The 21508-nt window shown below is 44.6% G+C and overlaps 1 protein-coding gene across 1 annotated transcript in view; it reads left to right on the top strand.

Annotated features, from left to right (window-relative positions):
* Nucleotides 1-407: 407 nt before the first annotated feature.
* RUVBL1 (RuvB like AAA ATPase 1) overlaps nucleotides 408-21508 on the top strand; it is a 32560-nt gene continuing 11459 nt past the window's right edge. Inside the window, exons 1-7 of the mRNA XM_080932186.1 lie at nucleotides 408-613; nucleotides 2447-2533; nucleotides 8707-8839; nucleotides 15941-16092; nucleotides 18716-18805; nucleotides 19564-19713; nucleotides 21119-21182. Coding sequence (XP_080788312.1) covers nucleotides 473-613; nucleotides 2447-2533; nucleotides 8707-8839; nucleotides 15941-16092; nucleotides 18716-18805; nucleotides 19564-19713; nucleotides 21119-21182 — 817 coding nt within the window. The 5' untranslated portion in view covers nucleotides 408-472. The remainder of the gene's footprint in view (nucleotides 614-2446; nucleotides 2534-8706; nucleotides 8840-15940; nucleotides 16093-18715; nucleotides 18806-19563; nucleotides 19714-21118; nucleotides 21183-21508) is intronic.

Below are 21508 nucleotides of genomic sequence, written 5' to 3'. Positions count from 1 at the left end.
TCCTTTTTATCTGTATGCATGCTCAGTCAAGAAAGTGTTTTTTTTTTTTTACTTCAGAACACAAGACCTTTTGATTTTATAAATATACTCTTTCGTGTATTAAACATGTGTTAAGTGTAAAAAAAAGAATAAAAATAAGCATTAAAAGAGGAGTTTATAATCTTAAACTTGCCATTCACATAGTGCTTAAGTATTAGGTGGTTCTCAGACAAACCTGGCCAGGGCAGGAAATGCCTGTCCTGGGGGAACCTAACCTGTAACACAGACGGAAGTTGGTGGGTGAAACTCTGCAGCCCCGACCAGCGTGGCTTGTAACCAATAGAAAGCGAAGGCTTCTTGCTTCCACCAATGGCGTACTAATAAGGGCTGGTCCCAGAGAGCGGCCTAGTAACGGCCGCGTGGTAACCCAGGCGCCTGGCCCGCGGTAGTTCCTACCTCTCCACGCTGGTTGTGGCTCCAGACACTCGACAAAATGAAGATTGAGGAGGTGAAGAGCACCACGAAGACGCAGCGCATCGCCTCCCACAGCCACGTAAAGGGTCTGGGGCTGGACGAGAGCGGCCTGGCCAAGCAGGCGGCTTCGGGGCTCGTGGGCCAGGAGAACGCGAGAGAGGTGGGCGTGGGGCGTGTGCGCGAGGAGTCCTGGGCGGCGGGACTAGGACCCACTAATATCTGTTTGAGAAGTGAGGATCACACTAGCTAGCAAGGGTCACGGCACGCAGATTAGGCCTCAATGAAACACAGTGGAAAGCTGTGGGGTTAAGTATAGAATTGACTAAGTTTTCAGAGTTGATATACCTCTTTGGGCCTGGGAGCTGATCTGTTAAGTGGAGCGGTGTGGAGGAACAGTCTTACCTATTCCCCATCCAAGCACTCTTTAGCTTTTCCAGTTCAGTCTTCTTTAAAGTCATTGGAAGTCATGCCAGGGATTTCGATAGGTTCTGTTTTGCACACCAAGAAATTAAAGGTGGGTGAGTCTGGTATTCCCCTGCCCCCAACCCAAATGAGTACTCTTCCCTTTTCCTCAGCCTGCTTCACTCTGATCTCTGCAGAGGCTCAGTATCTACAAAAACTTGCTTTTTACATGTGGTGAAGACGTTCGACCTTAGCTCACTTGCATCTCTTTTTTTTTGCAAGCAGGTAATAGTAGTTTAATGCTTTCTATTTGTCAGGCAGCTTTGAGTCTATTATTTGTTATTTCATTTCTGTTTAATAAACCTCACTTTGGTACGATGCTTTCTAGACATACTGAATAAATCCCATTGTGACCAAATTCCACAGTTAACATTTTACAGTGATGCTTTATGGTGTATTCATGTATGTCTAGTGTCACAATTCAGAGTAAAATGCAGACATCAGCACACTTTACCCCTAAGCCCTTTCTTGTGTGTACAGTTATTTTGAACATTTGGATTCAGATGAATAATAGTGATTTGTATGGGTTGTAGGTAAAATAAGTCTGAGGGCACTCACCTCAAGTGAAATGGCCAGGATATAAACTGGAGTGTATGTGACTTCAGAGTCTGCTCTAGACTTACCTCTGCACCGGGGTTCTTGTATGACTAATGACACCAACAGTCTCCCTGGTACTCAGTGTCTTCACCCTTCCTATTATTTTAATGTTAACTGGTATTTATTTTTGTTTGTTTGTTTTCATGACAGGGTCTCACTGTGTAGCTGTGGTTGTCCTGGGACTTTGTAGACCAGGCTGGCCTTGAGTTCACAGGGATCTACCTGCCTCTGCCTCCTGAGTGCTGAGATTAAAGGCATGGGCCATTACACCTGGCTTCCTTAGCTGGTATTTCTGTTTCTTTTCCTGTTTGACAAAATGCATGTGTATGGTCTGCAGTCATATAACTGCCATGGTGCTTTGGTAGAGGTCAGAGGTTCTCTCCTTCCACTGAGGGATCCAGGGATTGAACCCAGGTTTTTAGGTTTATATTGCAGGTGCTTTTTACCTACTGAGCCATCTCATCAGCCCCTTCCAATTCTTTTATTGGATGGATTTATAGCATACCCTTTTTGTTTGGATAATGTTGCTGTAGCCAAACTGGCCTGGGATGCACAGCCTTGTTGCTTTTGTTAAGTACTAGGTCTGCTGGTCCCTGGCTACCTCAACATCCCCTTTCCTTTGGTTATTTTGAGTTTGCATTTTTTGACTGAAATGTAGTTTTCTGCTCAGGGCTTCAAATGTTACATACAATGTTATGAGAAAGCGCTGCCCCTGCCCCAGCTCTCCATAACCACTCAGTGTCTCGTTGTCTCATTATGCTTCTCTCTTCGTGGGAGCATCATATGGCATGAGCTGGAGCACATGGTTTTGCTGCCTCACCTCCACCGCTCCACTCCACAGCAGCGGTTTCATAGCTGTATTGTGTCAGAAAAGCATGTGAGCTGTGTGGACCAAGCCCTGAACTGTTTAATTGTTTCTTTCTGTTTTGTGCAGGCATGTGGAGTCATAGTAGAATTAATCAAAAGCAAGAAAATGGCAGGAAGAGCTGTCTTGTTGGCAGGGCCTCCTGGAACTGGCAAGGTATTCATTCATTTTCTCTCTTTTTTAAACTAACCAAGAGAATTATATTGATGTTTAAGCCCAGTTGAATTCATGCCTTAACTAGTCTCTGTCTAGCTAGACTGGTTAGGTTAAATGAATGTTTTAAAAACCAATGTGCATTAATACAATTTAGCATAGCATAATCTATGGCCTAAAATTAAAATGACTCTGGCCTACCTCCAGAGCAAAGAGTAAAGTCCTTGGAGGGTCTCACTGTCTCTAGAATGTTCCTATTGTCTCTTTCAAGTCTCCTTTGCTTTGCTAAGAAGTAACCTTTCTGCTGATCTGAGTCTCAAAAAATAGCCAGTAATAATTTCTTGAGGTTGCTTATTCTGCCTATCCTTGTGTCCTGTGAGGGATGGTAAGAGACAAAGAAGCAACATGCTTTTTTATCTTTAGGAGGCTCAGAGTCTACAGGTGAGAAAGGGGAGACATGACAGTAACAAAGGGGTTCTCCTGAGTGTGACTGAGGGTCCTGACCAGTCCAAAATGCAGCTGGAGTTTATAGGGAGGCAGCACAGTGACTGGAAAAGTAGGTGTTGGTGCCTAATGTTTGCCCTTTAAAGGATGTGGGAGGATTGGCCTTGCAAGGAAGAAAAGGTCTTTAGGCAGGGGACAGTGTTGGAGATTGAGTGGACACACACACACATACACACACACATAAAGTACCACAGTGCATGTGTAGAGGTCAGAGAACATCTTTCAGGAGTTGGTTCTCTCCTTCTGTTGTGGTGTCTTGAAATCAAACTCTGGTTGCCATGCTTGTGCGGCAAGTGCTTTTACCTGCTGATACTTGAAAGTCACCAGAGTACATAGTCTGAGCCCCAGTCCTTCCTGGAGGCCAAAGAGACCAGGCACCTGGGTTTGTATGTGCTAAAAATAGGCCCTTGCATTCTTCCACACCTCACTCCCTACAGTTCTTAAGTCAGTGGTGAGAATATCTAATTCTTACTTTGAAATCATAACTTGAATAGGTGGTGTGTAGCCCTGGATGTCCTAGCACTCTATAATATACAGACCAGGCTGGTCCTGAGCACAGAGATCCACCTCCTGCTTCATTCGTTATGGGATTAAAGACTGTGTCACCTGCAGGGCTATCTTATAGAGGGGATTTCTTGAAGAGGGAAGAACTGTGTTAGTAAGTAGATTGAACCATTCACAGTGAGCTCAGTGGCCTCTACACAGCAACATCTGCTTGTCCATGGCATTGGGCATCTGCTTATCATGTCTTCTTGCCCTCCCTCTTTTGTCCAGTTACTTTCCTAAAGTGCATTAGCTGGGAGTTTCTTTTTATAGGTTTGTTAGTAGGAAGACTCTGTTCTCCTTATTTGGTGGTTATTGTTTGAGGCAAGGTCTCATGGAGCCAAAGCTGACCTCAGAAGTGAAGATAAAATGCATATCTCTACTGTTGTCCATTGGAAATCCTCCTGCCTCATCCTCAGAGCTGGAGTTACAGGCATGACTGCCAGGCCTTGTCCTTGTGTTGAGAATGCTTTTCCAGGTACAGTGCTGTTAGTGTTTCTTCCTGTTTGTTCTGTTTAGAAGTTTGATGTGAGTGTTTTCTTTTCCTTCTGGATGTTTGGAGATATTTTCTCTTTAGTGCTTCATTATGCATGCAACAAGGTAGATTTTTTTTTCCTGTCTATAACATAAATTATTCTTTCTTAAACATCAGTATGATGCCTCTAATCTATTCTGGAACATCCTCAGCTCTTTTCTTCGCCCATTTTCTTTGTTGAAGTTGAAGTTAGAATGTGGATTTTCAACCTACATTTGGCATCATTGGTGCTAATGGCCAGACATGATGCTGAACATTTTCCAGGGACTTTAACTGGAATAAGGAACTGTCCTGTCCCCAGTATCAGTTGGACTAAAGTTGAGAAGTTTGAAGAGTAGGAGTAGGACTAACAGACTTGTATGGTGGGCTCGTCTGTGCCTTATAACTGGGGAGATTTTTTTTTTTTTTTTTTTTTGACATTTGCTATTTCTCTATTTCTGAGCCATTTGAAAATGCGGGCACCTGTTACTTACCACAGCATCTTCATCCTGCCTTTCACCTGACTCTTCCTGCTAATGTGAAGTTTATGCCAGCAAACTAAAAACAATTAACTGAAAAGGATTAGAAGCAGGACTAGGAGGAGAATGGTCTCAGGACCATACCTTTCAAGGAAGGTGTTGGGAGCCCTGTCCACTCTGTGGGGAATTCGAGGTTGAACTTAAATGATTTGTTTTGCTTTTGCAGTGCTGGGGGTTGACCCCAGGACTTTGTGTACATCAGCAAGAGCTCTGCCACTGAGCTACCCTTTTGAGAAAGGGTCTCACTGACTCCCTCCCTGGTGGTAAGAAACTCCTGTAGCCTAGGCTGGCCTTGATTTTTGTGTTCTCTTGTCTCAACTTCTCAAGTAGCTGGGATTACAAGCAGGTGCCTTGGTGCACAGTAGGAAACATGTTTTTTAGACACGTGTGAGGGTCCGAGTGGTAGTGCTTATCTCTGATTCTAGTGCTGAGGAGACAAGAACAAGAGGACTGGCTAGTTGGGTTGGATTAGTGAGATTCTAGCTCAGAAATTAAGGTGGAGATGACTCATTAGTTTAGGGCACTTGCTGATCTTCCATAGTATTGAGTGGTTCTAGCACTCAGAGTAGGCACATTACAAGTGTCTGAAACCCTAACTCCAGGGTTTTGGATGCCCTCTTTGGCTTCTGTGGATATGTGAATACATGTAGTATACTCATAGACACACATTTGTACTTATTAAAAAAAAGATAGTGACTGAGGAAGATACCCAGGGTCAGCCTCTGGCCTCTATACATACCTGTAAGCCACCCCCCCCCCAAACACATGTACACACAGTGATATGTAGACATGCCATATATATGATATGTAGAAAAGAGGGTTCTTTCAGTTTTTCCCTTTTATTATAAACTTAAGACTACCCACTGTGTATATGTCTAGTGGCTCTGGGAAGAGAAAGTCAAACCCCCAGCAGTAACATCTCTGTTTATCTTCCTTTAGTTTAGAAGAGTTGCTGACCCTACCATTTTGCTTTGTTGTCTCTTGATGATGCTGACATTTAAAAAATTATCTTTACTCACTTTGGGCGGCAGGTAGTGTATACCTGCCATGGTATGCCTATAGAGGTCAGGGGATCACTTTAGAGTTGGTTTTCTTCTTCCATTATGTGGAACCAGGGATCAGAAACTCATCAGCAGTGCCTATATCTCCTGAGCCATCTCTCCAGCCCAACACTACACCCCCCTCCTCATCTTCCCCCTCCCAGTTTCTCTGTGTAGCCTCCTGGCTGTCCTGGAACTCACCCTGTAGACCAGGCTGGCCCTCAACTCAGATATTCACCTGCCTCCTGAGTGCTGGGACCAAAGGTGTGTGTCACCGCTTCCCAGCAACACTGACATTTTTGAAACATCTAGAGCAGTTGCTTTGTTGAAGTCTCATGGCTGTCCTATGGTGCCTCTCTAACTCTTTCCCCTAACCCCAAAACAAGTTTGTTTTTTTGTTCTGTTTTATTTTGTTTTTTGTTTTGTTTTTTTCTTCAGAATCTGTCTTGGGGTAGAAGATACTCTGGGCCTTATTTAGGAAAAATGGCTTCCCCCTTCTTTTTTTATTTTGCTTGTGTAGTTGGGTATGGCAAATCTAAAAGGCTTCTTGCATTTCCTCAGACTGTATGCTTCCTGAGAGGTTAATGAGGGGTCCTGCTCTGTAGATTTCTGGACTATGGGGTCTAGCACTGTTGGGGTGTGTGAGAGAGAGAGAGAGAGTGTGTGTGTGTGTGTGTGTGTGTGTGTGTTCATGCCTTGTACCTCAGGTAGATTTTTTGGTAGTTCGTCTTTTTTTGCCTTTCCCTGGTCCTGTTTCCATTCAAGGGTTTCTGTTTTGATGTCAGTAGCTACAGACTGCAGACTTTCAATGACAGAAGTTGTCCATAGTTTTATATGTTTATGTGCTTTGTGGACCCCTGGGTTTTATGTGGAGTTGGTGCCATGTGGCTCTCCTGTGAATCTTTCATTCCTGTGTGATGCTGGGACAGTTTTCTTCCAGAAAATGTGAAGAATTCAGTTCTTGGCCTCACTTTGTAAGCTTTTCTGATGTGATAAGTTTGAAGGCATGTGCCATCTGATGATAGAATGGTCATGTGTCTGAAGATGAGACTGATTCGCTTCATGGAGAGGCAGGGCACCTTTACTGTAAGGTCCTGAAGACCTCACAAGAACTAAGTACTTGGACCTCAAAAGGAGCCTTCAGATGAGATTGAAGTAAACCTGCTTTGCCTTCTTTCAGGAGCATCTTCATGACAGTCACATGGTCTGCTCACACCAGGGAAAATAGGGGCTCTGGGTAGTGCTTGCATCCTGGCTGTCTTTGAGTAACCTCTGTTTCAGTTTCTTAATCTATAAAATACAAACCAGAACCTGGTCACAAAGGTGCAGGTGTGTAGTCCCAGCACTCAGGCCATTGAGGCAGGAATACCAGGCCAGCCTGAGCTATGTAGTAAGTGCTGGGCCAGATATATAGTAATTTTCTACCATACTCTGTCAAAAACATGAAACCATCAAAACCAACAATAACACAGCAAAACCCCAAACCAAAGCAGGCAAAACAGAAGTAGAACATGAAGTTGATGGCCTCCTGGGGGTCTATGAGATATTTACAGAGGTGGACAGGAGGGTTAGACAGGCACTTTCTGGGCTTTCTATCTAGGACCCTTTTCCAAAAGGAAACTGGGAGTGGGAAGCACTACACCTCCCCTCCCCCAGTGTTCCTGTCTAATCTTGATGGCCACTTCTAAATTAGGCTAGAAGGAGAGGGGCCAGTGAAGTGTATGAGTGCACTCTTGGACATCTGAGGTCAAGGATGGAGAATTGAGGTCTGTGGAACTACTTAAAAGAGACAGAGTGAATTAGGAAACAGGCAGAATTAAGGTAGGAGGTGGACAAAGCTGGCCTCTAGCCCCTACTCATGTCTGTCAATTTCTGTTTCTACCATTCCTCTCTTTCTACCCTGTCATAGCCCAGACATCTCCTTGATTCCAGAATATCAGTGTTATTGCTCTGGGCTCACAAACTTAGGTGTGTGCTTGGGCTGAGACAGTGGCAGGTATGTTCCCATATGAGGGGGCTGCTGTAGGGAGGCACCTGCTGCTGCCAGCTGATGAGAAGTACATAGAACCAGTTTGCGGGCAACTTGTTTGCTAACGTGAACAGCAGCAGAGTTATCACTACTGTGCAGTTTCTGACTCATAAGCTACTTCTTTATGCACTTCACTGTATGTTCACTTGCTGCCAGCTTCTGCTGTCTTGAAACTGTCACCAAGGGGCTGAAAGGAGTAAGAGTACCACTGGCAGGTCACTTACGATGCTGCTTCAGAGTTCTCTTTAGTCAGGTCGCCAGCTTCAGAGGCTGTGGATCTGTGAATGCTCTTAGCCGCTCTTGGGCATTTGCCTTTCATACTTTATATTTTCTGCAGATCTCTCCTGTGTCTGGCCTTGCTTAGTCACTGCCCACTGTAGCTGGGTTACCAGCAGCCATTTGTGTTTCATAGAGCATAATAATGTGTCACAAAAGTCTGCCTAAGGTTTTGTTCTCTTATGGGCCACTAAACATAAAGTGGACATTGAGTGATGCCTTCCTTCAGTGCTGATTTCTGCTGGCCTGTAGGTTGGTGTTTGTGGGACAAAAAGAATGCAGTGTGTTGGTCCACACAATGGCCTAAGCAGAGTAGCTGAATGCTGTCTGACGCTGAGAGAGAATAATCAGGAAGGTAGTGCTATTTCTGGTGAGAACCTATTTTGAGATATTACTGCCAGTCCAAATGTACCTATTTTTGGTTGTGGTACCTGGGCTGTGTATTTAACCCATCTTTATTTCCTCCTTGGTAGAGTGGGGAAGGCAGTGGAATCACTTAGATGTAATATTCATGTGGAGCACTTGCGGTCAGGCCTTCTAAATATGATGGTGATCCAGGCTGGGTGTGATATGCAGAGAGTGTACACAGAGACTCAGACACTGAAATATGCCTGCTGAAGGTAGAGAATAGGACAGAAGTGTTCCTGGCAGATGCTCTCTTAATAACCCACTTCTCTGAATGACCATTTCTAACTCTAAAGCAAATGTCTTCTCCTTCTTGTCTTCCGCAGACAGCCTTAGCCCTGGCTATTGCTCAGGAGCTGGGCAGTAAAGTCCCTTTCTGCCCAATGGTGGGTAGCGAAGTATACTCAACTGAGATCAAGAAGACAGAGGTGCTGATGGAGAACTTCCGCAGGGCCATTGGTGAGTGTGGGGGGAGGGGCTGCCATCAGTAGTTGGTGAGTATGGGGGAGACAGCAGTTGGTGGGTGATTAATGTGGGAAAGTGGCTTTCTTCTCCAGGTGCCTTGAAACTTCTTGGTTGTAAAATGCCCTGTGACAGCTTGTAGCTGTTTCTCTTTTAGCATTGTCAGTATGTTTGCAAGTTAGTGACAAAATCTCAGTGTTCTGACCAAAGTGCTTTAGTAGTAGAGCACATGTGGGCCCCAGTTATGGCTCTTGGCTTCTTCATGTGGTAAAAATAGATGTAAGTCAGGCTCAGAGTGCAGCTTAGGGTTGGAGTATGGTTTTATAGGCAGAGCTCCAGGTTTGATCTCAACATCAGCCTCCTCAGGGAAAACTGGATACACAGCAATTTTTGAGGCAGAATCTCATTATGTAGTCTTGGTTGGCCTGGAACTTGCTATGTAGACCAGGCTGGCCCCAAATTCACCAGAGATCCACCTGCCTCTGCCTCCCAAGGGCTGGGATGTGCTACCACCCTGGCTAAAAAAATCTTTTTAAATACACGTGGACATGTGCATCAGACTTTTTACTGCCTGTGTCTAACTTGAGAGTGGCTGTCCTGTCCATTCAATAGTGTGCGTGTGTCCTTGCTGTCTTGAAACTCACTCTGTAGAACAGACTGGCCCCAAACTCAGATCCACCTGCCTTTGCTTCTTGAGATTAAAGGCCTGTGCCACCACACGGCCCATTGAATAGGTTCGATTCAAGCCATTCATTGTGTGCTCAACTGCCATAGCATGTGGTCCTTAGTGGTAGGCCAAGGGAGTTGTGGCCTGTCAAAGCAAGGGCACTGGGGACTATCTAAGCTTTAAGACCTGTGATGCTAGCCACTTAGGGCCTTTGCTTTCCCTAGCCAAGCTTCTCTGTCTGCATTGGCATTTGGAGAAACAGTCTTAGAAAGTTAATTAACTTGTCTAGTGTTGTGACTAGTAAGTGGCAGAGCTGATTGAAGCTCAGGTCTGTGTGCCGTCTGTAGCCTGGACTTGGAAACTGGCTGTGGGAGAATGGTCTCCCCTGAGTTAACTCCCATTCATAGGACTTCCAGGGTGATCTTTAAGTCCAGTGTCTGTTGGTCTAGTGTTAGGTATATCCTCAGTTTTTGCAGATTGCTATGGAAACGTGGGCTCTAACTATGGTGGTGGCCCATTTGTGAAGGTGGACATTTAGGTCAATTTTTAGGTTTTGCTGTTCAAACACAGGTTGCTCAGAGCATGTTCAAGTGTCTGTGAAACATCTATGTCCCTCAGCATATCTGCTGAGAGCAGGTGTAGACAGGCAACCTGTACCAGGTTGCCAGACTGTGTGAGGTATGTACAAGTGTGTGTACAGAGGCCAGAGTAGAATGCTTTGTCACTTTGACCTGTTTTCTTCAGACAGGTTCACTGAGCCTGGAACTAGGCTGCTGCCCGTTAGACTTCAGGGACCTTTTTGTCTCTACTTCACCCTCTTAGTGCTGTGATTATAGGTGCTTGTGCCACCATGCCCAGCTTTTTACATGGGTGCTTTTTTAACATGGAACTCAGTTCTCTGTCCCACTGAGCCACCTCCCTACCACCCAGAAAAGTATTCCCACTCCATCCACAGACAGGGTTTCTCTGTGTAGCTCCTAGCTATTTTGCAGCTTTGTAGACCAGGCTGACCTCTTGAGTTCTAGGATTAAAGGTATGTAGCTAAAAGTACTTTTTTATTTAAAAAAAAAAAAAGGAAAGAAAAAGGTATTTAATATCATTACTGGGGGGGGTACATGATATATGTATAGGTATACATGCTGTGGCATGCAAATGGAGGTTAGAACAACTTTATGGAGTTGTTTTTCTCTTTATCTTTATTTATCTTCCTTGGATTCAATTCAGGTTTCTGCTAGCACAGAAACCCCTTTACCTAAACCATCTCACCAGTCCCCTCAGATGTAATCTTTTCTTTTTAAGATTTTATGGTATGTGTGTGATTGTGTGTATGTGTGCGCACGCATGCGCGTTCGCGCATGCTCGTGTTAAGGAAATGTACTGAACTATGAGAGGTAGGTAGGAAAGCAGAGGTTGAGATAGTCTGCTGCCTTAGGCTAAGGTCAGGGCTTTACCTTGAGTGTAAGCCAGAACAGTTAAGTATAAGGTGCATGTGGGCTCTGAAGTTCTTCATGGAGCATGGCAGAGGGAGACCCACTGAGGTATGAGCATGGGGTGGTGCTGGAAGGAAGGTAACTAGATTCAGGAGGAGTCTGTGGTCCAGTTAGTTCTTTGGGTTTATAGAAGTGTCTGTTATGGGTACAAAGATGGGGGTAGGTGATGCCTTCAAGTTCTGCTGTGCTTGTGTTTGAGATGATGGGAAATATGAGGAGTATTAGGGGTGTTCACAGTTACTGGGGATACAGATGCCCCAGACCTTGCAGGTAGTGGTTGCTTCTTGAGGTTTTCTGGTTCACGAGAGAAGTAGATGATGGCCTTGAGGAAGATCAAAGCTTTAACAAAAGCTGTGTGATGCTGCCTCATCTTGCTGTGTTCCTTCTTACATTGTGATAAAGTTCATATTTAGGTCTTTTGAGGGATACTAAGCTATACCCAGTACCTGGGGACTGCCATTTTAAGTCAGAGACATTGGTTTACAGTTTTAAAAGCTACAAAACGGTTGGAGAGGCAGCTCAGTGGTTAGGAGCCTTGTTGTCCTTGTAAAGGCCCTGAATTTGGTTCCTAGCACTCACCCACATCCACCTGTCACTCCAATTCTGGGGCATTCAATGCCCTCACACACACAGAGACACATAGCCACATAAATAAAATAAACCTTTCAGAAACCTACAGAATATTTTTTATTGGAAATGTGCTGCTCCCTTCTGTAAGCAGCATGGTGAGAACCAGAGTGAGCTATGAAGTGGAGCTCATGCTGGGTACCCCTCAGCCCACGCATGTCCCAGTACCCATGGTTCTTCTATCTGTTCCCTGCTAGGTGAAGCCTTGGTAAGTGACAGCTAAGACTATATTGTTTGTTGGTGGGCATAATCCGGTCTGCCTCTTGCATCTGAGCTTTGCTCTCTGTTCAGATGGAGCCATGTTATGTGCTGTGCTGACTCAGTGTGCTCATTAGTCAGCTTCAGGCCGTGTTGCTGGGTGTAGTATGTTCCTTGGACTTCATGATGGCTTGAACAGCAGCAGAGGTGGCTCCTGGGCTCTCCAGGGCTGAAAATCTTACTGAGAAATAGTTTTTGTTCTTTTTGTTTTTGTTTATGTTTTCCTTCCCTTCTTTGTGCCCTTTCCCCATTTCCCTTCCTTATTTCCTTTAATTTTTAAGATAGGGTCTCACTCTGTTGCCGTTTTGCCACAAGTGTTAAGCTTAAGGGGGCCCTTCCTTGCTGCAGCCTGGCAAGCAGCTGTGACTTCAGACACCGGACCCATCACAGTTCAGTTATTAACTGGGTCAGTTACTTTTTCCTTTTTCTGTGATGTACTGCTGCTGCTGCTCCCCTCTCTCCTTCCTTTACTTCCTCTCTCTCTTCCTCCTTCCCTTCTTTTCTCCCTTTCCCTCTTTCCTTTCCTCCCTCCTTCCTTCCCCTTCCTTCCTTCTTTTTCTATTGGCGTTGAGACAGGGCCTCACTTTGTAGCCTCCCTGAACTTGACCTCAGTCCTCCTGCTTCTGCTTTCCTGCTGCTGGATTGCAGGCCTTTCCCACACCTAGCTCTTTATAGTTTCCTTTAACTCACTAATTAATTAAACAGCAAGTTATTACATTTGCTTTAAATATATGAACAGTTTAAATTTTAAAAATTTATCTTAAAATGTTTTGCTGACATTAACAAAGTATGAAAAAAAAATGAGCCTCAGGTAGGAGTGTACATTTGAATGAACCATATATTTTTATACAGATCAATTATCTTAGTACCTGGTCATAGCTTAGAGTTTTGGGGGTGGGGGGCAGAAGGCAGGGCTTGCCCATCTGTTGATGGGAACAAGGTAAAGAGATAAAGAGAAGTTTTTCTATCCTTGAATATCATGAAAGGGCAGGCCATTGACTATCTTCAGAAAGGAAGCCTGCTCATCCCCTTGCCCTGTGCCTTTGAATTCTAGTGAGGTTGGCAGAGGGGGTGGGGAAAACCTGTAAACTGACCAGAAATGAAAAGCCAGGAGTCTGTGCTATTTCCTTGATGTGATGAAGGTCCCTGTCAGGGGTTTAGAAACCTGAGCCAGCAGATGAAACCCGTCATTTGTGTCATTTCTGCCAGAGATAGCACCATTCGGCCTTTCTCCTAGCAAACAGCAGGTCTCATTGTCTGTCACCCACACCCCTGCCTGCTTGTCAGCACAGAGCAGCAGCTAACAAATAGAGGCACCAGTGAGCGATGGGCGACCTCTGCCCCTCCTACAGGAATTTTGGGTTGTAGTCAAGGGAGCTGCTCTCAGGGGATGTGTAAGATTTGTTGTAAGCTCACTCAAAAGGACATTTTCTGGGTTGTCACAATCCTTCGCTGCACTCTGTTGGAAGCATTCTGTTCACACTACTCAGGAGCTGAGAATTCAGTAAATAAAGCAGCAGTGTGGCCCTTACTTGGGGCTGTTCCAGCACCTCCATTTGTAGGCTATCGGGTGGATGGTGGGAGAGCAGAGCTGTCCCCAACTGGACTGGACTATTGGAGTGTCTGTTCTGATTAGGTTTCTGGGAGAAAGCTGGCACTGAGCCCATGATAAAGTAATGGGCACATTTGAGATGGGGAGGTGATAGAGAGTGTTCACACCCTGTCAGTGTGGCCTTGTGAGATTTCCATATCAGAGCAGGTACCTGAGTGCCAGTAATTGGCATCCTTCAATCAGGAGCAGCCATCATGCCCACTCCTGTAAGAAGAATGGGCATTGTTTACTCTCTACATTGGGGCTTTGTTGAGCCTAACTTTAGGGTCTTCTGCAGAGCTTATGATATTTGGAGTGGATGGTGTGGGTACAGATGAGCTGAGGGATGTCAGCATTCCTTAAATGGATCTGGAGGTGAGAACCATGACCACAGAACCAGCAGAGGAGCAGAGCAGTATTTTCAGCAGTATCTGCTCCTCCCTCACTAGGTCCCACAGCCATGCTCACTTATTCTTTACCTTCTAAACCGACTTTGTTATTTTGTGCTAATGTGCAGAAAAATGCACAGAACATCCATATTCTCAGTCACTGTCCCTTTCCACATGATGCATGGTCTTGATTTCTCACACTATAGGGAAGCCATGCCTCCTTTTGGACTTCACATTTATTTTCTTCTGTCCTGAAGGCACCTTTCCCAGTGTGCTCTCTGTTTAAGATTCATCTATACTGTTGCATGTAACCAGTTGGATTGCATGATAGGTACCTATGTGATTGTACCATAACTTCATTTTCTCTTCTACTGTTGACAGACTGCTTGGCAGTTGTAAGTGATGCCACTGTGATCACTGCCTGTGCCACTTAGTTGTGCCTGTTCCTATACTTCTGGCTCTATACCTAGGAATGGTAGCTATAGTGATCATGCCATGCTGTTTACATTTCCAACAGCAGCACACAGACCTTAATGTAGCTTTTTAGAACTGAATTCTTGGTATCACATTCCTTTCTACCGTTAGCATTCTGGCTGGAGGTAGGGGAGCAGTGTTTGTTTTTCTTTTTAACTTCACTATGGAAAATGTACAAAAATCATCAATTAAGGTGTCATCAGCTTTAGCTCACAGTTGGATTGGCATAAGGTTTAATCAGTCCCCTTTAAGATTATTTCAAAGCAAATTTTAGATAAGGCTTCTGGTGTGTGTATGCGTGAATAAGTGTGTCACAACTGCCTCCTCATTCCTTCCCAGTAAAGTTCCAGCAGGCAGCTGAGTCTTCTCTAAATGACGTTCTGTTAATGTTAAAAGTTAAATTCAGGACTGAATGTGACAGCATATATATATATATATATATATATATATATATATATATATATATATATATATATAATCCCAGGACTGGGGAAGTGGAGGCAGGAGGATTAAGAGTTCAAGATTGGGGACTGGCGAGATGGCTCAGTAGTTAAGAGCACTGGCTGCTCTTACAGAGGTCCTGAGTTCAATTTCCATCAACCATATGGTGGCTCACAATCCTCATCAGGCAGTCAGATATATATGCAGCAGAGCACTCAGACATTAAATAAATAAAATTAAAAAAAAAATTTCAGGATCAGGGCTGGAGATGGCTTAGCAGTTAAGAGCACTGGCGGACCCAGGTTCAATTACCAGCACCCACATAACAGCTCATAACTTAATGTAACTCCAGTTCCAGGGGAACTGACACCCCGACACACACTTAGAAACAGGCAGAATACTAATATTAGTATATACATAAGGTAAAAATAAATGTGTATGCTTGAGAGTGTGTTAGCATATGCACACACATGGTGTATGTATGGTCATGAGAACTAAAAATTTATCCTTTCCTTTCACTATTTGAGTCCCAGAGATCCAATAATCAAGGATGGTTAGATAGTTTAGTGGTTAAAGGTACATGCCTAATTACCTTCAATCAACTCCTAGAATCCATGTGATGGAAAGGGAGAAATGGCTGACAACTTGTCCTCTGGCCTCCACACATACACTCCTGTACTTACACACATGCATGTCCAAACAAAATAAGTGTTTTAAAATTATTCTTAGGTTAAAATCAGGGACCATGGGAATGGCTCAGTCTCCTGCTACTCTTGCAGAAGACCTGAGTTCTCTGTATTCATGCAGGGTGGCTCTCAACTGCCTGTAAACCCAGTTCCAGAGCGCCCAATGCCCTTTTCTGGCATGTGCAGATATCTGCAGTCACAGGCACATCTTCACTAACAAACGTGCATATACATAATTAAAACAAAAATAAGTCCTTGAGCAGTTGGACCTCTCTCCTACTCTTTATAGCACCTCCAGTTTGCATTTGTGGCTCTTCTGTTTTTCTGTCCATAGTGATATCCTTCCGCTTAAATTATTAAGGTTGGTTTATCATAGATGTTTATGACTAAGAGTTTTGGGATGTAGGTGTATGAGAAAAGGGTGGTGTTTGGGAAATGGTTCTACCTCTCATGGCCCATTTTCCATCTCGTTCAGGGCTGCGGATAAAAGAGACTAAGGAGGTTTATGAAGGGGAAGTGACAGAGCTTACTCCCTGTGAGACAGAGAACCCCATGGGTGGGTATGGCAAAACTATTAGCCATGTAATTATTGGACTCAAGACTGCCAAGGGAACCAAACAGCTGAAGGTGAGTATGTGGAGCTCTTTCTTACCTTAACTTCCTAGTGCTGTGTGGCTCTGGGGAAAGGTGTCTTGGGTTCTGTGCACTGTGGCTGTGGAGCTGCTTAGGTTATTGTAGGGTATTAAATGACAGAACAGGACATGTGCGGGACCTAGCCCTTGAAGATTCAGCAGCTGTAGCTGTTACTTCTCTTCCTTCTAGAAAACTACACATGTACATTAGAATGAGCTGCTGGGAAGTGAGGACCCTGCCTCTGCCACTCCATATTCCATATGGTACTCTGTAACCAAGGTCCCAGCCATCTGATGCACACACAGAGCAGCACCTATTGGAATCTGTCAGACTTATAGAGCAGACCGCTCCTGGGCTGCAGACTCTTGAGTAGCTCCTGATAGGCTTCCATGGTTGAAGCTCAAAGGCTTCAGTGTACTGAGTGGGACTTTGTGTCTGACTCTTGAGAACCTTTCTATCATCCTTTAGGACACAAGTTAAGATGCTTGGGATCAGAGCATAGACTTAGCTTTGTTGAACTCTTGTTTAACTCTTAGCTTTGTTTCTTCCATACATGAAGTGGCATGGTCTCCGAGCAACTGTTTGTTAACTGGGAGTGCTAATTGCTTGTCTCATAGAGTCATAGCTTTGTATTAGTTATTAACATGATGACTGGTGAATGTCATCACACCCTCCTTTTGAGCTTCAGCAGATGCTTCACATACTGTCAGTTCATGTGTGTACACATACCAAAGCTCCTTCCCCCTCTTAGAGGTAAATGGGCAGCTGCTTATAGAGGCCAGATAAGCCTGCATTAGCCCACCCAGGCTGGCTCTGCTCTCAGCCATTGTGCTGTCTGCCTTGCAGCTTGCTGAACAACCCAAGAAGTCATTTGGGCTCTCGGGACTCAGCTTTTCATCGAAGCTGCTAGATCAATTGGGTAATTTCTGTCTTTACTTCACTCTGATGTTTCTGGCTCTGTGATTCCATGAGGTTGTTTCTTGGTCACTGTTTTATGGAGAACATAAAAATGTCACTTCTTCAAAGAGCCATTTCTCTTTTTCCTAACAGAGTTCTTCATCCCATCCCAGGAACTTGCCTTGGCTCAGTGCTCAGGCTTTATTCTGTACTTCTGAGGTTTCCTAGTGGGAGGCATTACTTTTTCAGTAATCACACCTTCAGCTAATTCATTTAGGAACTTAACCAACTTAAAAACACAAGAGGAATACACACACACACACACACACACACACACACACACACTATATTCTTAAGTGTATCTTATATTAAAAGACCTGCAACTAAAATTTGACCTGTCTATAAGGCCACCTGACAGTGTATTGAGGAAAATAAGGAGAAAGTTTTTTAGAAAAAGTTCCAAATGTGTCTACTTCTAGATACTTGGATCAAATGTAGATATTGTCTAGAAGAACCAAAAACTTGGTGGGTGGTCTAGTGTAAAGGGCATGTCTCAGTTTGTTCAAGGAGTACATGTTTAGTCTTCTATCAGGTCTACCTTGTACACTTAGCACTCCTTGTCCTGCTACAGCAGTGCCTAGCTGTCAACCCCTCTCCACCCAAGCAGCAAGGTAGATTCCTGACTTTGCAGCTGAGGTGGTAAGTATTCCAAGGCTCTATTAAGATCACATTTAAAATATAGTTCATTGCTTTTAAATACACATCTTAAGCGATTTTAATATACAGTCTCATAAACCACCACCAGTCTAAATTTAGAATATTTCCATCACCTCCAGAAGAAACCTCAAGCCACTGATGGTGCCTCCCAGCCCACCCTTAGCCCAGGCAGCCACTAAACTATATACTGTCTCTTTAGGTCTACTAGTTGGGGACATTTCACAGAAATGGAGCCACAGAATATGCTTTTCTCTTTGGCTTCTACCTGATGCTGGGTTTTTAACTCTTTGATTTTATTTAGAATAGAGCTTCTGTTTCCCCCACTACAACCACATATGTAACAGCTTTGTTTAAAGTTTAGCATTGAGAGATGTATCTAAAAGATGCTGTTCTAGAATGTCAGTAGCCTAGGGCATGGGTCTGAGAAGCCCAGGGAAGCAATAGACCTGTGCTTACCACTCTGCCCATGCCCATAGGCAGACCCTGAGCACTGGCATTTGACTCAGAGCCCGGAAGGGTCCTAGCTTGTGTCTCATTTTTAATTTTATGTGTCTGTGATTGTGTCTTGGTGCTGTTTAGGAGATGAGGAAACAAGGCTCTAGAATCATGCAGCTGTTAAGAACCAACCTGGTAAGCAGGTATGGCAAGTTCTATGAGAGAAAGGTCCAGGGCTACCTGAGGGCATAAGAGGAGCATAGGACAGTTGACTAGAGAGAGACAATAGGGCTGTTGGTTCTGTGGTCAGCTCATCCATGTAAAGGCAGCCAGGGCCACTTTTAGGAACCCTGTATCTGCTCCTTTATGGCCTCTGAAACTAAGGAAGGTGAAAGATGTTCTGGTATCCTGTGACTGGCTAGTGGGCTCACATGTGCTCCTCCTCTCCTGGACTATTTATCCTTATTCAATCCGATATGCTCCCCACTGGTGGGTGCTCTATGCAGTTGCTAGTCCTCATCCTTGGTGTTTTTGGTTTTTTTTTTTTTTTGTTTGTTTGTTTTTTCAGCTGGACCCCAGTATTTTCGAAAGTTTGCAGAAAGAACGAGTAGAGGCTGGGGATGTGATTTACATTGAAGCAAACAGTGGAGCTGTGAAGGTAATGTCCTTTTTGGGACAAAGCATTATGCCTGATTTGTGTGTCATAGGAAGACCCGGGTACTGGAGGAGGGTGGGTACTGCTTGGTGCCCTGCCATGGAAGGGCAGAGTTGTCTCTTTTCGAATTATAAAGTTTCTTTTCCTTATCTCCATTTTTTAACCTTCTCATTGTGAAAACAGACAGTCTGTTAGAAATACTAAGACCTGTTTAGAGGGGGAGAACAGGGTGAGAGACAAAACAACTTTAGTCATTTTCAAATTGAAATGTGCAGTGTATTTAATCTTCCTTTATCTCTCTGGTATTTTCTTCCCAAGATATATGCATGTGGGAAGGAATGTGGCATTAGCTGGCATTCTTTTCGTATCTGATTCCCAGTGTCCTGTACAGTGTTGCTCACTGTTTAATGGATGAGCATAATACTTGATATCAAGCAGTAAATCACCCACCTACAAAAGAGTCTGAGCAGCTCCCTCTGTCTCCAGTTAATCTGCTGAATTTGCCCTTTATCGGGAATTGCGTACAGTTACGGGTGTTGGGGGACTCTGGAGAAAGTATCGGGTATCTCTAACTCCATGATAGCTTCTTTCTCTTGGCAGAGGGTAGTGGGTACACTGGGGTAGGGCAAATTGGGGATTGTCAGGGAGGCTGTTGTTGTTAGGCTGCAGTTGGGCACCAAACTTTTATCTCACTGAGCTCTCTGCCATTTGAGGACTGGGCAGTGAAAACCCACACAGCATTCATGTCTCTCTGTCTACAGAGGCAAGGCAGGTGTGACACCTATGCCACAGAATTTGACCTTGAAGCTGAAGAGTACGTTCCTTTGCCAAAGGGAGATGTGCACAAGAAGAAGGAAATCATACAGGATGTGACTTTGCATGACCTGGACGTGGCCAATGCACGGCCTCAGGTACTGCTCTGCTGCTGTGGGGAACATACTCAGGCAGCACAATTGCCTTTTGTCTCTGCCTGGAAGGGAAGCTCTGGGGATGAATCGGCAAGGTCTTGTTGCCACTTTGGAAGCAGGCACTCCTTTTCTGTCTGTGATGTTCAGTAATTAACATGGGCATGAGCTACGCAGGACTCCTTTGTTCCCATTCTAGTGCACCAGTCACAGATGATTTCCTGGGCTATTTCTTCTCCCAGCCAAGCTTACCGCCCTGAGCTAGCCAGCTTCCTCCCTGGCTTCTCTCCAGCAGTGACTCATGCCTGGATGCTCTGGGTATTACTGACAGGAGGGCATGAGTGCTGTGTGAACCCTCACAGGGTTTCTGAAAGCCTAGTACAACTGTGACCTTCCCTCCACTTAGCAGAGCCTCACCACCTTTAGCTTTGAGCTGGACCCAAGTCTGAAACTCTGGAGGGATAGTAGATACTTAAACTTTAACTGATCGCTATAGGAAAGGATGTCAACCCAAAACATCAGTTCTGAGAAACTTGATTCAAAGATCCAAAGTATATATGTTCCTTACTGGTGGCCTTTCAGGCTGCATTTGTCTTCATTCTCCCTAGGCCACCTCTTCAGCAGCAGTGAAGAATGGGTCCCTTTAGGCTTTGCTCAAGAGATTGTTGACATCAGTCTTAGACAAGCAAGTGCCTTCTGGAAGTAGATGTCTGTCTGCAAACTGACCTTAGAAGCCTCTACTTTAGGCAGAGTGTATGTAGGTCAGGAGAATGTAAGCAGTTGTGTGGGGGACAGAGCATCAGCAGAGCAGCTTCTTAGAAGAAAGGACCTTCCAGGAAGATGCCACAGACTGCCAAAGCTTTGAGTCATAGCTTTGGTCCTTTGTGGATAATCCAGGAGTAACAAATTTTAAAAGATACGGTGGGAGAAGAGGTCACCCTGTTCTCTCTACTCCAAATGGAAAGTTTATTTGATTCCTAGAGGTCTGGAGCCTGTGAAAGTTCCTCTGTGTTTAGAAGTTTATCAAAGAAGCTGGGTATGATGCCACATACCTTAATCTCAGCACTCAAGAGTCAGAGGCAGGTAGATCTCAGAGTCATAGGCCAGCCTGGTCTATAGAGCAAGTTCTAGGGCAGAAAGGGCTACATAGAAAAGCCCTGTCTGAAAAAAATGTACATACATAGATACATGCATGCACGCACACATGCATATATACATACATACATACATGAAAATAAAAGCTTACAGTGATTTCCAGGAGACTTGTATTAGTATCTCCAAGTGAGTTGACATTGGAGACCAATAGGAAGCAGGGGAATTAGGTTTGGTTGCCTCCTTAGACATCATGGTCACTCAGTCTTCTTTGGCTGACTGAGTCTTCCCTGGCTGACTTAAGTCTTCTCTTTCCCAGGGTGGGCAAGATATTCTGTCTATGATGGGCCAGTTGATGAAGCCAAAAAAGACAGAGATTACAGGTAAGAGCTGGTGATCTGCCCACCCCTAGAGCCTACAGCAGATCAGGGCCCTGGGTGTCAAACTTGGTGGCTCTGTGTGCACCTCTAAGCAAAATATGTGTGGGGATGGTGTCTTCCCTCCTCTGAGATCACAGTGTAAATCTGTGTTCTGTTCAGACAGCTAGTAGTCTGCTCTCTTATCCTGGGCACCTAGAGTTTCTGGTCCCTTTGGGGTCCTAGCAAGGTTGAAAAGCAAACTCTGCTGCCATGGCAGTACCACCTTCTTCCCTCCACTCATGTGTGGCCTTTGTACTCTTCTTTTCCCCACCTCTGTGTTATTGTTTCCT

Source organism: Micromys minutus (genome assembly GCF_963924665.1).
Source record: "Micromys minutus genome assembly, chromosome: 18".
Taxonomy (NCBI): domain Eukaryota; kingdom Metazoa; phylum Chordata; class Mammalia; order Rodentia; family Muridae; genus Micromys; species Micromys minutus.
The sequence above is the reverse complement of the archived record's forward strand: the minus strand, read 5'-3'. Positions and strand labels throughout refer to the sequence as shown.